This window comes from Salvelinus namaycush, chromosome 32, assembly GCF_016432855.1.
Source record: "Salvelinus namaycush isolate Seneca chromosome 32, SaNama_1.0, whole genome shotgun sequence".
Taxonomy (NCBI): domain Eukaryota; kingdom Metazoa; phylum Chordata; class Actinopteri; order Salmoniformes; family Salmonidae; genus Salvelinus; species Salvelinus namaycush.
The window spans coordinates 25,771,250-25,786,723 of NC_052338.1; the positions used below are offsets into that span (position 1 = coordinate 25,771,250).

The 15,474-nt window shown below is 42.0% G+C and overlaps 1 protein-coding gene across 1 annotated transcript in view; it reads left to right on the top strand.

Annotated features, from left to right (window-relative positions):
- The first annotated feature begins 5,161 nt into the window (after positions 1 to 5,161).
- LOC120027073 (neurabin-1-like) overlaps positions 5,162 to 15,474 on the top strand; it is a 124,040-nt gene continuing 113,727 nt past the window's right edge. The window contains exon 1 of the mRNA XM_038971915.1: positions 5,162 to 6,574. Coding sequence (XP_038827843.1) covers positions 5,162 to 6,574 — 1,413 coding nt within the window. The remainder of the gene's footprint in view (positions 6,575 to 15,474) is intronic.

Sequence of the window (15,474 nt, forward strand, 5' to 3'; positions counted from 1 at the left end):
TCCCTCCCCCCTCTCTCTCCCTCTCTCAATTCAATTTCAATTTAAGGGGCATGGGAAACATATGTTTACATTGCCAACCAAGTAAAATGGATAATAAACAAAAGTGAAATAAACAATAAAAAATAACATTAAACATTACACTTGCAAAAGTTCAAAAATAATAAAGACATTTCAAATGTCATATTATGTCTATATACAAATAGTTAAAGTACAAAAGGGAAAATAAATAAACATACATTTCGGTTGTATTTACAATGGTTTTTGTTCTTCACTGGTGGCCCTTTTCTTGTGGCAACAGATCACAAATCTTGCTGCTGTGATTTCACATTGTGGTATTTCAGCCAATAGATATGGGAGTTTATCAAAATTGGATTTGTTTTCGAATTCTTTGTGGGTCTGTGTAATCTGAGGGAAATATGTGTCTCTAATATGGTCACACATTTAGCAGGAGGTTAGGAAGTGAAGCTCAGTTTCCACCTAATTTTGTGTGCAGTGTGCAAAAAATGAGGTGGAAACTGAGCTGTACTTCCTAACTGCCTCTCTCGCTCTGTGCCTTGCTTCTAAAATTATGTAGATGTGATATTGACCCTGCGTGACCAACACAACCCCTCCATCCCTACCACCCCTCCTTGCAATGTGTAAGTCCAGCTGTAGAGAGGGCAGTGAGATGTCTGAGAACTCTATTAAAATCTGTTCTCCCCCTGTGGTGAACCAGAGCAGACAGATGGCCATGCTCAGCCCCTCAGCCCCCTTTCCTCTTTGGGCTATTCAGCTCAGACAAGGGTCCTGAAGAAGGAAGAAAGGGTCAGTCAGACTCTTAAAGGCCCAGTACAGTTCAAATTCATTTTTTCTGTGTTTTGAATCATATTGTGAAACAGCTGATGAAACTAACACTGTAAAAGTCTGAAAATATTTGATCAGTGTTATTTTCTGGTTGAAAATCCAATCTACACAGGACCGTCTAATTAGCAGGTTTGCATGGGCGGGGGTTTCGGCTATCCATGATGACATCATCATGCAGTAAATTAGCTAATAGACAAATAACAAACGTAGTTCCAAACCTTTCTGCCAATAACAGAACGGTTTCAGCCCCCCCCCCCCACTCAGATCACTCCCAGACAGGGAGGAAATCTATTACAGTAATAATAATTGTTACCCAGAAATGATTTGATATTGATATAAAAACAGCTGCATTGGGCCTTTAAGTCTCCATCTTGCTCCCTTGGAGTTTATTATGCTGGGCACAGATACAGCAGGACACACTGGTAATGCTTTTTCCACCACAAGTCTTTAGAAAGGTTCTGTTCCGGCATATTTGGGTGTGATCAACGATACGGTAGTATATTAAATGTGTAGAGATTTTTTATAATAATCTTGATTGGGTGCATTCAATGCACTGTGAAGAATAGCATAGCATCTCCTGTTCTCTGCAGTGCCAGGATGTTTTTCTCTCTAAATTTCCGATTTTTTTAAAGGTTGCTTAGCAACATGTAGAGATTTGAGGTGCTAGTAATTGTGGGTGGAGATGGTGAGTGTATTTCATAATATAGCCTATATACTGTAGTCTATATGGGGATTCCCATTCATTGACCAGTTGAGGACTAAACACTGTATTCAGTGGGGGAAACCATGTTGGTCAATACAAGCCTTCTAGAATTCTGCTGTATTAGCACATGCCTTTACTCTGCCCTGGATCTCATTTTCTAAACAGACAAGCCTTTGATCCAGGTGATCATCATGCCAATGTGAAATCTATTTATCTCATAATGAACTGCATCAAACCTGATCCTCTCCCCTTTCTTCATTGCATCCCCAATATGATCATGTCAAGTGAATAGTGTACTAAATACAAAATATGACTATAATAGTACCACAGTGAGAACTTGTTGTGATAGTGAAGTGTCCATGATGTTGATATTATTAAAACGGCATCCCCACATTAAAAAAGGAATAATGAGGCCCTTTCAGATCCCAAAGATCCCTAGATTCTTAATCACATGGCCCAGTCAGCTGCATATGCTATAGGCTGGCTCCTTTGACTCAATACTTGTATTCTAATATGGCATTGTGTTCTTAGATTCATATGGTGTGTGGTGGTACATTTAACCCCTTAGGTACTGTAAATGGTAGGATAAGTAAGTTGAACCTAACACTAACCCTAACCTTAACCACACTGCTAACCTTAAGCCTAACCCTAACCTTAAATGAAGACCAAAAAGCAAATTTTTGTTTTCATACATTTTTTATGATAAAGTCAACTTTGACTTTGTGGCTGTGGTAACTAGTGACAACCATAGTAAAGCCAGTGAAGTTATTTGTGGTGGTATTTCTGCCAGACTGCACTTTACTGGACCAAACCATTACTGCGATAAGGTTAAACACCTGCCACATGTTTATGCCATTTGCAAAACATCATATTTCCTAAATGTAAAATATGTTTTTGTTACTTGTTGACTAAGATATATAAGATGTTTTCACCTTAGAAAACATCCAGTTGCGCACCCTTCATTGAGATGGAATATTTAATAGCGTCGGCTCCCACATTGTGCACACGGCAGCATCACCCATTGCCTGCAATGGCGTTGTCTAGCGGTGTGTAGACCACGGCTTGTGTGTCAAAGTGTCAATAGGGCGACATAATACTGGACTAACGACGGGCTTGAATGGAAATGTCGTATTGGAGGGGATTTATAACGATAGCAGAGTATTTCATGTGAATTTTTACGGGACTATTTTATGTCGCGGTCATTCATCACATGAAGCAATGAACGTAAGTCACTCTTTTGTTTTGTGCTTTGTGAAACATCGAGAGTAGCTTGGTGGAAACAGTTAACTTCTGCTTTTTCTATACATGATAAACAACACTATGCAGTAAGCCTATCGTTTTCCTTTTAAATGGGCTACTGAAATTAAATAATGTATTATAATATATAGAGTTCATATGGAGCTGACAACCATGCCTGTGTGGGTGATGCGCGTATATCTGGTCGACGTAGGATAAAGCTCGAGCTGATACAATGTTACACGTTCGAGTTTTATCTTCTGCATCTAGAAGTTTACCATTTATGTCCGATGTTGATAAAATGGCTGGGCGGATAGGTTACTGCTTTCCGAAAATGATTCTAGCACGTTTATCTTGTTTATCATAGCAACAACGGGTGCATTTGCAGAACGTTGCAATTTTGCTTTTTTTTTGACCAGCTGACGATGAAAACATTTTGTAAAATTTATCCGATATCTTTTCACTTTGTAAAATTAAAAATGTATATTTGTTCTCGTGTGTCTTAGTGTTTTCCACCTGATACCCTACGTAGCCCATGTGGGATCTTTTTTTATTAGCAAATGTGAATTTCACAAACAGGGTGGTATGATGAAATTACATTAATATAATAGTAATAACACATACAAACACATTTGAAATAAGGGCATTTTATATTGAAATGAAAATTGCGTTGTTCATACTAAATTATATAAACATTATGTAAACAAATGGAATCCACAGTGTATTTGGATCGTTTTTATCAATGGATTATATCACAGTTATGTGTGTGGTGTGTAAACAACTCCCCCTTGCACCCTTTCCCAAAAACCGTCTAGCCTGCATTTTTCTGCCTGTCTGTCTTTATGAGATGAACTGTCCTTCAGTCCTTGTATTAATCGAGATGATCATGCAGAATGCCTCGGGCCGGGGAGGTGGTGAGACAGTAGACTACATGGTCAGACCTCAGGTTTAGGATAGGCTTCTATCCTACACTGAAAAGATTAACATTAGGTACATAATGGAGAGAAGGCATGTCTCTATCACACAAACATTGAATTTATGTTGCAAGGTGCTATAGTTCACATTTATTCATGTATTCAACAATGTTCAAGATGTTTCATGTTTAGTTGAGTCTCTATCTTCAGATGACCCACACATGATTTCAATCACCCATATTGATCAGTGCTTGTTTTAGCCTACACGTGAGGAAGTGAGTATTGATTAGATAAATGGGTCAACTCACTGCTTTCTAAACAGAGGCATCATTACCATCAGGATGTGTTTTAGTATTGATGGGGATAAATCCATACAGTTGAATATCGGGATATTCTTTTTGACAATATATCGTATTGTATCGTTTTGACAATATTGCAATATTTTTTGGGTCACTAGTTGGCTGTACCAAAACTCCAGTATTTTTCCTTTATAGATTGTTCTCCATCTTCTTTTTAAATAGGGAGCCAATTTGTTTTCAGCACTTTTATTTCCATGACTGATCAAAAAATAGTTTTCTCATGGCTCTCTCTTGTCCCTCTGCAGCAGACATATGGTGATCAATATGTTTGGACTACGGAATCGCAATAAAATCACAGTATTTGTCACGATCGTCATAATGAGTAGACCAAGGTGCAGCGTGCGTAGAGTTCCTCATCTTTTGATTAATAGAAACTCACCAAACAAAACAAACAAGCAAAAACGAAACGTGAAGCTACTGGTGTGCACACAGGCATCTCTCTGTAGACAAGATCCCACAAAGCACAATGAGGAAATGGGTACCTAAATATGATCCCCAATCAGAGACAACGAAAAACAGCTGCCTCTGATTGGGAACCATATCAGGCCACCATAGAAATACAATTCACCTAGATGACCCACCCTAGACACTATCATGGCCCAACCAACATAGAGATTAAACAGCTCTCTATGGTCAGGGCGTGACAGTATTGAATCGCAATACATATAGAATTGTGAGAATCTCAATACATATCGTATTGGCACCTAAGTATCACGATAATAACGTATCGTAAGGTCCCTTGGCAATTCCCAGCCCTAGCTTTTAGAGGGCAAATATATTTTATATTCAGTGCATTTCTTGTGCTAAGAGCTTTTAACACATAGAGCATCGTCTATGATTACGTTGCACTTTAAGTTAAGATTAATTCATGCTAGGAATGGTGTTTATGAAAAGCATAATTATGACAGTTTGGTTGGTATCTCTTGTATCTAACAGGCATCGCCTTTTCTCTCCCAGGTGTCCATGGCCCCTAATGAAGTGTGAAATCAAATCACAGTGATAATCACACAGGCAGGAAACTCGCTGGATACTACAGTAGTATATGTGAGATGAAGGCCCAGCGATGCTGCTGAGATCCCCTCTGCCTCCTCACCTCTGACGCCATCATGCTGAAGACGGAGGCCTCGGGGGAGAGGAGCAATCTCCGGAGCGCCTCCCCCCACCGCAACGCCTACAGGACAGAGTTCCAGGCCCTAAAGAAGGCCTTCGACCAGCCACCCCGGCAGGACAGCAAGGAGCCCCAGCTCAAGGACACCGAGCGGGTCACTCAGCGCCGGGGACGACAGTATGGTGCCCATGTTAGCCGCATCAAGGACATGTTCATGCAGATGCAGGGCACAGAGAGCTCCGGTACTTCCACCAGGCGGGAAGACCCGTCGCCTCAGAAGATGACCAAGCCCACCAACTTCATCAACAAGGTGGACGGCTCAGTCATCAAGCTCACGCAGCACCCTATAGCGGACCGGACCAGCGCAGGGTCAAAGGTCGTAGAGACCAGGAAGCTGTTTGAGCAGCAGTCACGTGACGCATCCCAGTCGCCTGTCTACTCCTATGGCCGGGAGAAGAGGGGCTCCCATGAGCACCTGGACGACTGGCGAGGGTCGCGCTCCAACAGGGGCAGCACAGACTCCCTGGACTCACTGTGTTCCAGGACGGAAGCCCAGTCGCCCACCGTGAGCCAGCTGAGCGCTGTGTTTGAGAGCGTCGACCACCAGGGAGGGGGAGGAGGGGGCCCATTCCGGCGAGGCCGGGCACTCTACTCCCCTGATAACTTCCACCGGCACGGCGACCTCAGTGAAGATGACTCGCGCCAATCCCCGGTGCGTGGTGGAGGGTACAGGAACTGCGTGGGGGGCAAACTTCCTGTGTCCTCATCCTCAGAAGACCTCCTCAGCCCTAGCCCGCTGTCGGAGACAGTGGAGCTAAAACCCTTCCTGCATGAGGAGGAGCCCCAGGAGAGAGAGGAGACAGCAGGGGAGTTAGGACAGAGCGACAGGGAGAGACATCCTGTAGGGGCCACCGCCAACAGAGGGGAAGTGAACGGATCGTATGAGGAGAAGCAGGCGGAGGAAACCGACACCTCCAGAGAGACATCGGGAGTCTGCACGGACTCAAGGCCCACAAATGATGCCACTGTCGGGGACAAGACTTCCGAGGACACCTATGATACCCCAGCTACCCCAGCCCATGATGAAGCCCAGGATGAGGCAGAAGCCCGTGGGGAGGAGGTGGAGGTGGAGAAGGCCTCCTCCAGGCCCAGGGTCTCTCCAGAGGACCAGGTAGAAGAGCCCAATGAGGAATACAGTGGGAACGAGAGGGTGATTTTTAACGCGGACGGAGACGCTTGCTACCAAGGCTGGGGGGAGAGCTGTACTGACCCTGAGGATGACCTTTACGGTGATGATGACGTCATCTATGACCCTGGGAATGATCTTACTGAGATCCCTGGTTTACCAGAGGAAGAGAAGGAGGATATCCCTCAGAAGAGGAAACTACGCTTCAGCACCAAACCCATGATGGTAAGTCTGTTTTTTCATGTTGTGGCCTTTGACCTCATCAATGTTGGGTAATATTTCCGGGTGTAAGGTGCTGGGTCAGTTTCATATTTCCCCCACTAATGCTTAAGGTTAGGATTGATGGAGGAAAATGTGATCCTAGATCTGTTAACATTTAATGTTTTTCGGGTCATATAATTATGATGAGATAATCTGAGTTTAGCCGACTCCCTTCATGTCCCAAAATACCATTTATAATACCATTAGTCAAGTGATACCATTAGTCAGGTGATACCATTAGTCAAGTAATACCATTAGTCAGGTGATACCATTAGTCAGGTGATACCATTAGTCAAGTAATACCATTAGTCAAGTAATACCATTAGTCAGGTGATACCATTAGTCAAGTAATACCATTAGTCAGGTGATACCATTAGTCAGGTGATACCATTAGTCAAGTAATACCATTAGTCAAGTAATACCATTAGTCAGGTGATACCATTAGTCAAGTAATACCATTAGTCAAGTAATACCATTAGTCAGGTGATACCATTAGTCAAGTAATACCATTAGTCAAGTAATACCATTAGTCAAGTAATACCATTAGTCAGGTGATACCATTAGTCAGGTAATACCATTAGTCAAGTGATACCATTAGTCAGGTGATACCATTAGTCAAGTGATACCATTAGTCTAGTGATACATTAGTCAAGTAATACCATTAGTCAGGTGATACCATTAGTCTAGTGATACCATTAGTCAAGTAATACCATTAGTCAGGTGATACCATTAGTCAGGTGATACCATTAGTCAAGTAATACCATTAGTCAGGTGATACCATTAGTCAGGTAATACCATTAGTCAGGTGATACCATTAGTCAAGTGATACCATTAGTCTAGTGATACCATTAGTCAAGTAATACCATTAGTCAGGTGATACCATTAGTCTAGTGATACCATTAGTCAAGTAATACCATTAGTCAGGTGATACCATTAGTCAGGTGATACCATTAGTCAAGTAATACCATTAGTCAGGTGAGACCATTAGTCTAGTGATACCATTAGTCAAGTAATACCATTAGTCAGGTGAGACCATTAGTCTAGTGATACCATTAGTCAAGTGATACCATTAGTCAGGTGATACCATTAGTCTAGTGATACCATTAGTCAGGTGATACCATTAGTCAGGTGATACCATTAGTCAGGTGATACCATTAGTCAAGTAATACCATTAGTCAGGTGATACCATTAGTCAGGTGATACCATTAGTCAGGTGATACCATTAGTCTATTGATACCATTAGTCAGGTGAGACCATTAGTCTAGTGATACCATTAGTCAAGTAATACCATTAGTCAGGTGAGACCATTAGTCTAGTGATACCATTAGTCAAGTAATACCATTAGTCAGGTGATACCATTAGTCAGGTGATACCATTAGTCAGGTGATACCATTAGTCAGGTGATACCATTAGTCTAGTGATACCATTAGTCAGGTGAGACCATTAGTCTAGTGATACCATTAGTCAAGTAATACCATTAGTCAGGTGAGACCATTAGTCTAGTGATACCATTAGTCAAGTAATACCATTAGTCAGGTGAGACCATTAGTCTAGTGATACCATTAGTCAAGTAATACCATTAGTCAGGTGATACCATTAGTCTAGTGATACCATTAGTCAGGTGATACCATTAGTCAGGTGATACCATTAGTCAGGTGATACCATTAGTCAAGTAATACCATTAGTCAGGTGAGACCATTAGTCAAGTGATACCATTAGTCAGGTAATACCATTAGTCAAGTAATACCATTAGTCAGGTAATACCATTAGTCAGGTAATACCATTAGTCAGGTGATACCATTCGTCTAGTGATACCATTAGTCAGGTAATACCATTAGTCAGGTGATACCATTAGTCTAGTGATACCATTAGTCAAGTAATACCATTAGTCAGGTGATGCCATTAGTCAGGTGATACCATTAGTCAGGTGAGACCATTAGTCAGGTAATACCATTAGTCAAGTAATACCATTAGTCAGGTGATACCATTAGTCAGGTAATACCATTAGTCAGGTGATACCATTAGTCAGGTAATACCATTAGTCAGGTGAGACCATTAGTCAGGTGATACCATTAGTCAGGTGAGACCATTAGTCAGGTGAGACCATTAGTCAGGTAATACCATTAGTCAAGTAATACCATTAGTCAGGTGATACCATTAGTCAGGTGATACCATTAGTCAGGTAATACCATTAGTCAGGTAATACCATTAGTCAGGTGATACCATTAGTCAGGTGATACCATTAGTCAGGTGATACCATTAGTCAGGTAATACCATTAGTCAAGTAATACCATTAGTCAGGTGATACCATTAGTCAGGTGAGACCATTAGTCAGGTGAGACCATTAGTCAGGTGATACCATTAGTCAGGTAATACCATTAGTCAAGTAATACCATTAGTCAGGTGATACCATTAGTCAGGTGAGACAATTAGTCAGGTGATACCATTAGTCAGGTAATACCATTAGTCAGGTGATACCATTAGTCAGGTGAGACAATTAGTCAGGTGATACCATTAGTCAGGTAATACCATTAGTCAGGTGATACCATTAGTCAGGTGATACCATTAGTCAGGTAATACCATTAGTCAGGTAATACCATTAGTCAGGTGATACCATTCGTCTAGTGATACCATTAGTCAGGTAATACCATTAGTCAGGTGATACCATTAGTCTAGTGATACCATTAGTCAAGTAATACCATTAGTCAGGTGATGCCATTAGTCAGGTGATACCATTAGTCAGGTGAGACCATTAGTCAGGTAATACCATTAGTCAAGTAATACCATTAGTCAGGTGATACCATTAGTCAGGTAATACCATTAGTCAGGTGATACCATTAGTCAGGTAATACCATTAGTCAGGTGAGACCATTAGTCAGGTGATACCATTAGTCAGGTGAGACCATTAGTCAGGTGAGACCATTAGTCAGGTAATACCATTAGTCAAGTAATACCATTAGTCAGGTGATACCATTAGTCAGGTGATACCATTAGTCAGGTAATACCATTAGTCAGGTAATACCATTAGTCAGGTGATACCATTAGTCAGGTGATACCATTAGTCAGGTGATACCATTAGTCAGGTAATACCATTAGTCAAGTAATACCATTAGTCAGGTGATACCATTAGTCAGGTGAGACCATTAGTCAGGTGAGACCATTAGTCAGGTGATACCATTAGTCAGGTAATACCATTAGTCAAGTAATACCATTAGTCAGGTGATACCATTAGTCAGGTGAGACAATTAGTCAGGTGATACCATTAGTCAGGTAATACCATTAGTCAGGTGATACCATTAGTCAGGTGAGACAATTAGTCAGGTGATACCATTAGTCAGGTAATACCATTAGTCAGGTGATACCATTAGTCAGGTGATACCATTAGTCAGGTAATACCATTAGTCAGGTGATACCATTAGTCAGGTGAGACCATTAGTCAGGTGAGACCATTAGTCAGGTGAGACCATTAGTCAGGTGAGACCATTAGTCAGGTGAGACCATTAGTCAGGTGATACCATTAGTCAGGTAATACCATTAGTCAAGTAATACCATTAGTCAGGTGATACCATTAGTCAGGTGAGACAATTAGTCAGGTGATACCATTAGTCAGGTATTACCATTAGTCAGGTGATACCATTAGTCAGGTGAGACAATTAGTCAGGTGATACCATTAGTCAGGTGATACCATTAGTCAGGTGATACCATTAGTCAGGTGATACCATTAGTCAGGTGAGACAATTAGTCAGGTGATACCATTAGTCAGGTGATACCATTAGTCAGGTGATACCATTAGTCAGGTGATACCATTAGTCAGGTGATACCATTAGTCAGGTAATACCATTAGTCAGGTGATACCATTAGTCAGGTGAGACAATTAGTCAGGTGATACCATTAGTCAGGTGATACCATTAGTCAGGTGATACCATTAGTCAGGTGATACCATTAGTCAGGTAACTTGTATTTGGAGATTTGAAAATAGAACGCTCCTCAACCTACAGCACCAATGGTAGCTATGCCTCTCTGATGAAGAGGATGATGATGATGAGCAGTAGAGCGTAGCAGCCATAAACTTATTTAACTATCTAGACAAAGCCTCGGGGTCTGGTAGCAATGTGGTATTCAGGGTCACACTGCTGCCTTCTGGGTAATGTGTGCATGAAAAGCTAACCATATATTCGTCATCATTCTGGCTCAGCGGCCAGTCGGTCTTCACACCGGCAGAGACCTTGATGTGTTTTAACCTCCATTCCATGAGTCAGTCAGTCAGTTCATCAATGTTCTTGGTATTATTCACTAGCCACAAAACGGAAGCAAAGTGGCTGAAGTGGGCAGGGGCTACCTGAACTTGTTTTGGTTTTAGGTTGTAAATGTTTTGCTACGGTATGCACTAATGAATACGACCCAGGTCTCCAAGTGGGAAATGGTGTGGATTGATTGGGTAACATTGTGAGCTGTGCATTAGACGTGTGTATCCTGCTGAGTCATGTTAAGTACATTTCTGAGAATATGAAACAGGACAAGGAATTACGTTGATGTAGATTTTTAGAATACGTTTGCATCACACTTATCCATAGCAGGTCAGATGAATTCAGCAAATTTATTCTGAATATATAAAACTCTTTATGTTATTACAGTTCTTTTTTCAAAGGATTACATCCAGTTTATAATGGGTGCGTCTCGATTCAAATTCCTCCAGTTGGTTTATTTCCTTGTTCTTGAAGATCTGTTGACTCTCTGGAAAACAATGACTTCCCTGTCTATGTTATTGCTACTGTTATGAACAATACCACTGATCAAGAACTGTGTGTGTGTGAAGGGAGTGTGTGTTGTGTGTGTGTGAAGGGAGTGTGTATCAAGATCAGAGGCTAGCTAAGACAAACATTCCACAGGTTGGGGATCGATCCTATTAACATGCTGTAGCGAAGTAGAACAATTACCCCAGTTATATGTGATTTTGGACCGCTAATCTTCCTCACACACTTACACACACACACAGGAGCAGCCGGAACACACACTCATGGAGGCACATAAACGCACACACCAGCACACACACATATATACACACGTGTGTGCTGTGGCCTTTCCCTTATAGGATCAGCAAGGTTTACTTTTCTGTACAGTATGAAGTATATAATATTCTTTGAATTCCATTATCAGATCACATCCCCACGCTACGCAAAAATGTTATTCTCAGATAAGCCAGCTAATTGTAAACGTGATACTGTATATAGGTCTGCCAGCCGTGCTGCCCAATGTATTATAATGATGCAAATAAACCATAACCAGCCATCACAATATGTAACAGTGACTGCTTTTAAAACATGAATATTGGGTTAAGAGTTCAACCACTTCGTCCCACTGCTCCTATTAATATACAATATAAGAACTCAAAACATTTCCAAAGAGCTATAAAGAGGTTATTGTTCCAAGACAGTGTGTGTTTGTGCGTGAGTGTGATACAATAATAGAAAATACAAAAACTACACATTGTGGACCATTCAAATTGAGTTTTGAGACTCTAAAATCAATCATGGTCAAACGTGTGTGTGTGTGTGTGTGTGTGTGTGTGTGTGTGTGTGTGTGTGTGTGTGTGTGTGTGTGTGTGTGTGTGTGTGTGTGTGTGTGTGTGTGTGTGTGTGTGTGTGTGTGTGTGTGTGTGTGTGTGTGTGTGTGTGTGTTGAGTTGAAATGTTAAGCAGCTCCAGACATCTGTTCTCCCAGAGAAGGTATTACCTCTTGCTTTTTAATCATATATATATTAAACCGAGGCAGTGTTTCTTTCTCCTTCTCTCTCTCTCTTCCCCCTCTCCTTCTCTCTCTTCCCTCTCCATCTCTCTCTCCCCCCTCTCTCTCTTCCCTCTCCTTCTCTCTCTTCCCTCTCCTTCTCTCTCCCCCCTCTCCTTCTCTCTCTTCCCCCTCTCTCTCTCCCCTCTCCCCTCTCTCTCCCCTCTCCTTCTCTATCTCTCTTCCCTCTCTCTCTCTCATCTCCTTTTCTCTCTCTCCCCTCTCCTTCTCTCTCTCTCCCCTCTCCTTCTCTCGCTCCTCTAGGCACACAGCGAACAAACAGTGTTCTGTCTTTTGTTCAGGCTCATGAAAGAGACCGAGATATTTCTCCCTGAGCTTGGCCCTTCACTGGGGCTGACCACGCAGGAGACCCGCTTGACCCCGAGGCAGGCAAACTTACAATGAAGAACATTGAAAAGAATAGATGTAGTCAGTTAATCTTACTTAAAAAATATATCCTTCTTGTATCTCTCAGAGCGGATAAAATTATCTTGACATCCTGTTTCTAAACCTTAAAGGGACAATCTGCAGTTGCTACATTCATTTTTGGAGTTATAAATTAATTATATTTACCTATTGATTCTTGAAGAATTTATCTTATGAATAACTCATGAGCTTAAATTACTACTTGATTTTATTAGGATTTTATTAGGATCCTCATTAGCTGTTGCGAAAGCAGCAGCTATTCTTCCTGGGGTCCACACAAAACATATCATACCCCATCAGAACCCAAAATGTTTACTCCAATGTTTGTAAACAAAGTAAATGTAAACAAGCACTATATCGACTATAAACATGGTTAAAACTATAATCTTGATATAATGGATGGTCAGTCCTTTCATTCACTTTCAGTCCTTTTCATGTCTATTCATTTGAGAGTGGTTACATTTCTCGTGCTCCAGTCCTCAGCTTTTTTGTTGTTTCAACCTCTGATTCCTGCTTTAATAGATCTGAAAATCTATTTGGAGGCTGCTGGCGGCTTGGGGAAAGCTGGTACATAAGCTTGTGGCGGCTGGCGATATAAAAACACACTTGGTTTATTCCTTTCTGCATTGATGCACACAGATGCAGAAATATCTATTTATGCCGATATACGTCTCTATACAAACAGAATGCTTGTTTAACTAACTGATTTTTATTGTATATATCTAGGCACCAGATGATCTCCATACACCCATTTATCTGTCAGTGTGTGGAGGGACATTGCTCGACACGTCTGAGGCAGAGCCAGCCTCTTTTCCTGGAGGGTCTGGGTCTGACACATAGGACATCAGTCTTACTGGTCATTAGAGCCACTCAGCTTATCCTTGGCATCATGGCCTCCTCAGCCAGTCATTGGTTGCATCCAAAAAGGCAGCCTTTTGCCTACTTAGTGCACTACTTATGACCATGGCCCATTGGGCTATAAAGAGAATAGGGTGCCATTTAGGGCGCATACATGGCCAGGCTACGTCACATCTCAAGACTCTGCTGTGCTGGTGTGTTACTGTACAGCTCCCTCTGTAGCTACCAGGTTCTACAGTCACAGTTCATATCATATAGGATTAGAATGGTCAATCCAGAACATGAGAAATGGGATGCTTTAGGATTCTTTGATCTATATAGCTCACCCTTAATCCACATTTAATCATTCTGGGGAATAGCAGAATACGTACACAGAGAACTACAGTACTGTGTGCCTTTGCACCAAGGACTTTTCAACATTACCCTTAGTAACTAACTGTCTGTTCTAATTGAATGGTCATTTGCTCTTGTTCAGGATACTGGTAATCCAAACAGGGGCCTCTACCACCTCTTTCTGAGATTCTCTCCCTGTCACTGTCCCCTCTCCTCTTTATTGCCTTTAGTAAATACTGGCTCTTGTGACAGCTTCCTTGCCTGAGACCTAGAAACTTATGTTAGCTCTCCAAGCTATCACAGAGGCTTTAGCTCAGTGGGCTACCATAGTCATGTGGTCTGAAGGAGACTCTGGTTCAAACCCAGTGGGTCACACCTACTGTTGTGCGGGACACATAGTCCCTCGCTTTCTCTGATTCCTTCCTTCTCTTCCTCCACTTGAATGGCGTTTATAGCAGCTGTCATGAAACGTTTGTGTCTAATATGGAAAAGTTGTTTTTGCCTCAGCTGTGACATCTTGATTTCCTAATGGAATGAAGCACATGTGAAGGACTGACTGCTAGGCAAAGGCACTAGTGAATGAACATTGAAGTGATTGTGTAATTGTATCCTATCTGTGCTGCACTTACATCAAATAGGCTAGCGTTTAGTCCGTTAGGGTTTTTGCTCACCGTTTAGCCTACTGTACTCAATCAGTTACATGCTGAGTAGTGAAGAATATAGCTCTGAAGAACCAAAGGCATATTAAATCAATGTGGAGAGGAGTAGGTCTATTCTGAGAGGGGCTGAATTGATTGAATTTACAGTCAGCGTTACGGAGACAGTTTTATGTTGTACCTTTGTTTTCATTTGACTCTGATAAAGGGTTGGGATTGTCTAGTTCAGGGTGTTAGTGTGCGTTCCTCTACAAATTAATCCAATCTCTCTCTACTTGATTTGACAGTCCATGAAATAACATCATCATCTGATAATGTCACCTTTGGTAACATAAAAAATAAATAAATGGAACCCCTTTTTATGGTATGCAGTTACAGTCTTGTTCCATCGCGGCAACTCCCGTACAGGTCGAGAGCTGGCTGTGCGTCCTCTGTAACACAACCCAGCCAAGCCGCACTGCTTCTTGACACAATGCCCGGAAGGTAGCCGCACCAATGTGTCAGAGGAAACACCATACACCTGGCAACCGTGTCAGCATGCATTGCGCCTGGCCTGCCACAGGAGTCGCTAGAGCGTGATGGCACAGGAACATCCCTGCCAGCCAAACCCTCCCCTAACCTGGACAATGCTGGGCCAATTGTGGGTCTCCCGGGCACAGACGGCTGCGACAGAGCCTGGACTCGAACCAGGATCTCTAGTGGCACAGAGATCCACACTGCGATGCAGTGCCTTAGACCACTGTGCCCCTCGCTGTAGCCTTCCAACAGGATTAGGTCCTCTAGCCTGGCTACAGATCTGTTTGTACTT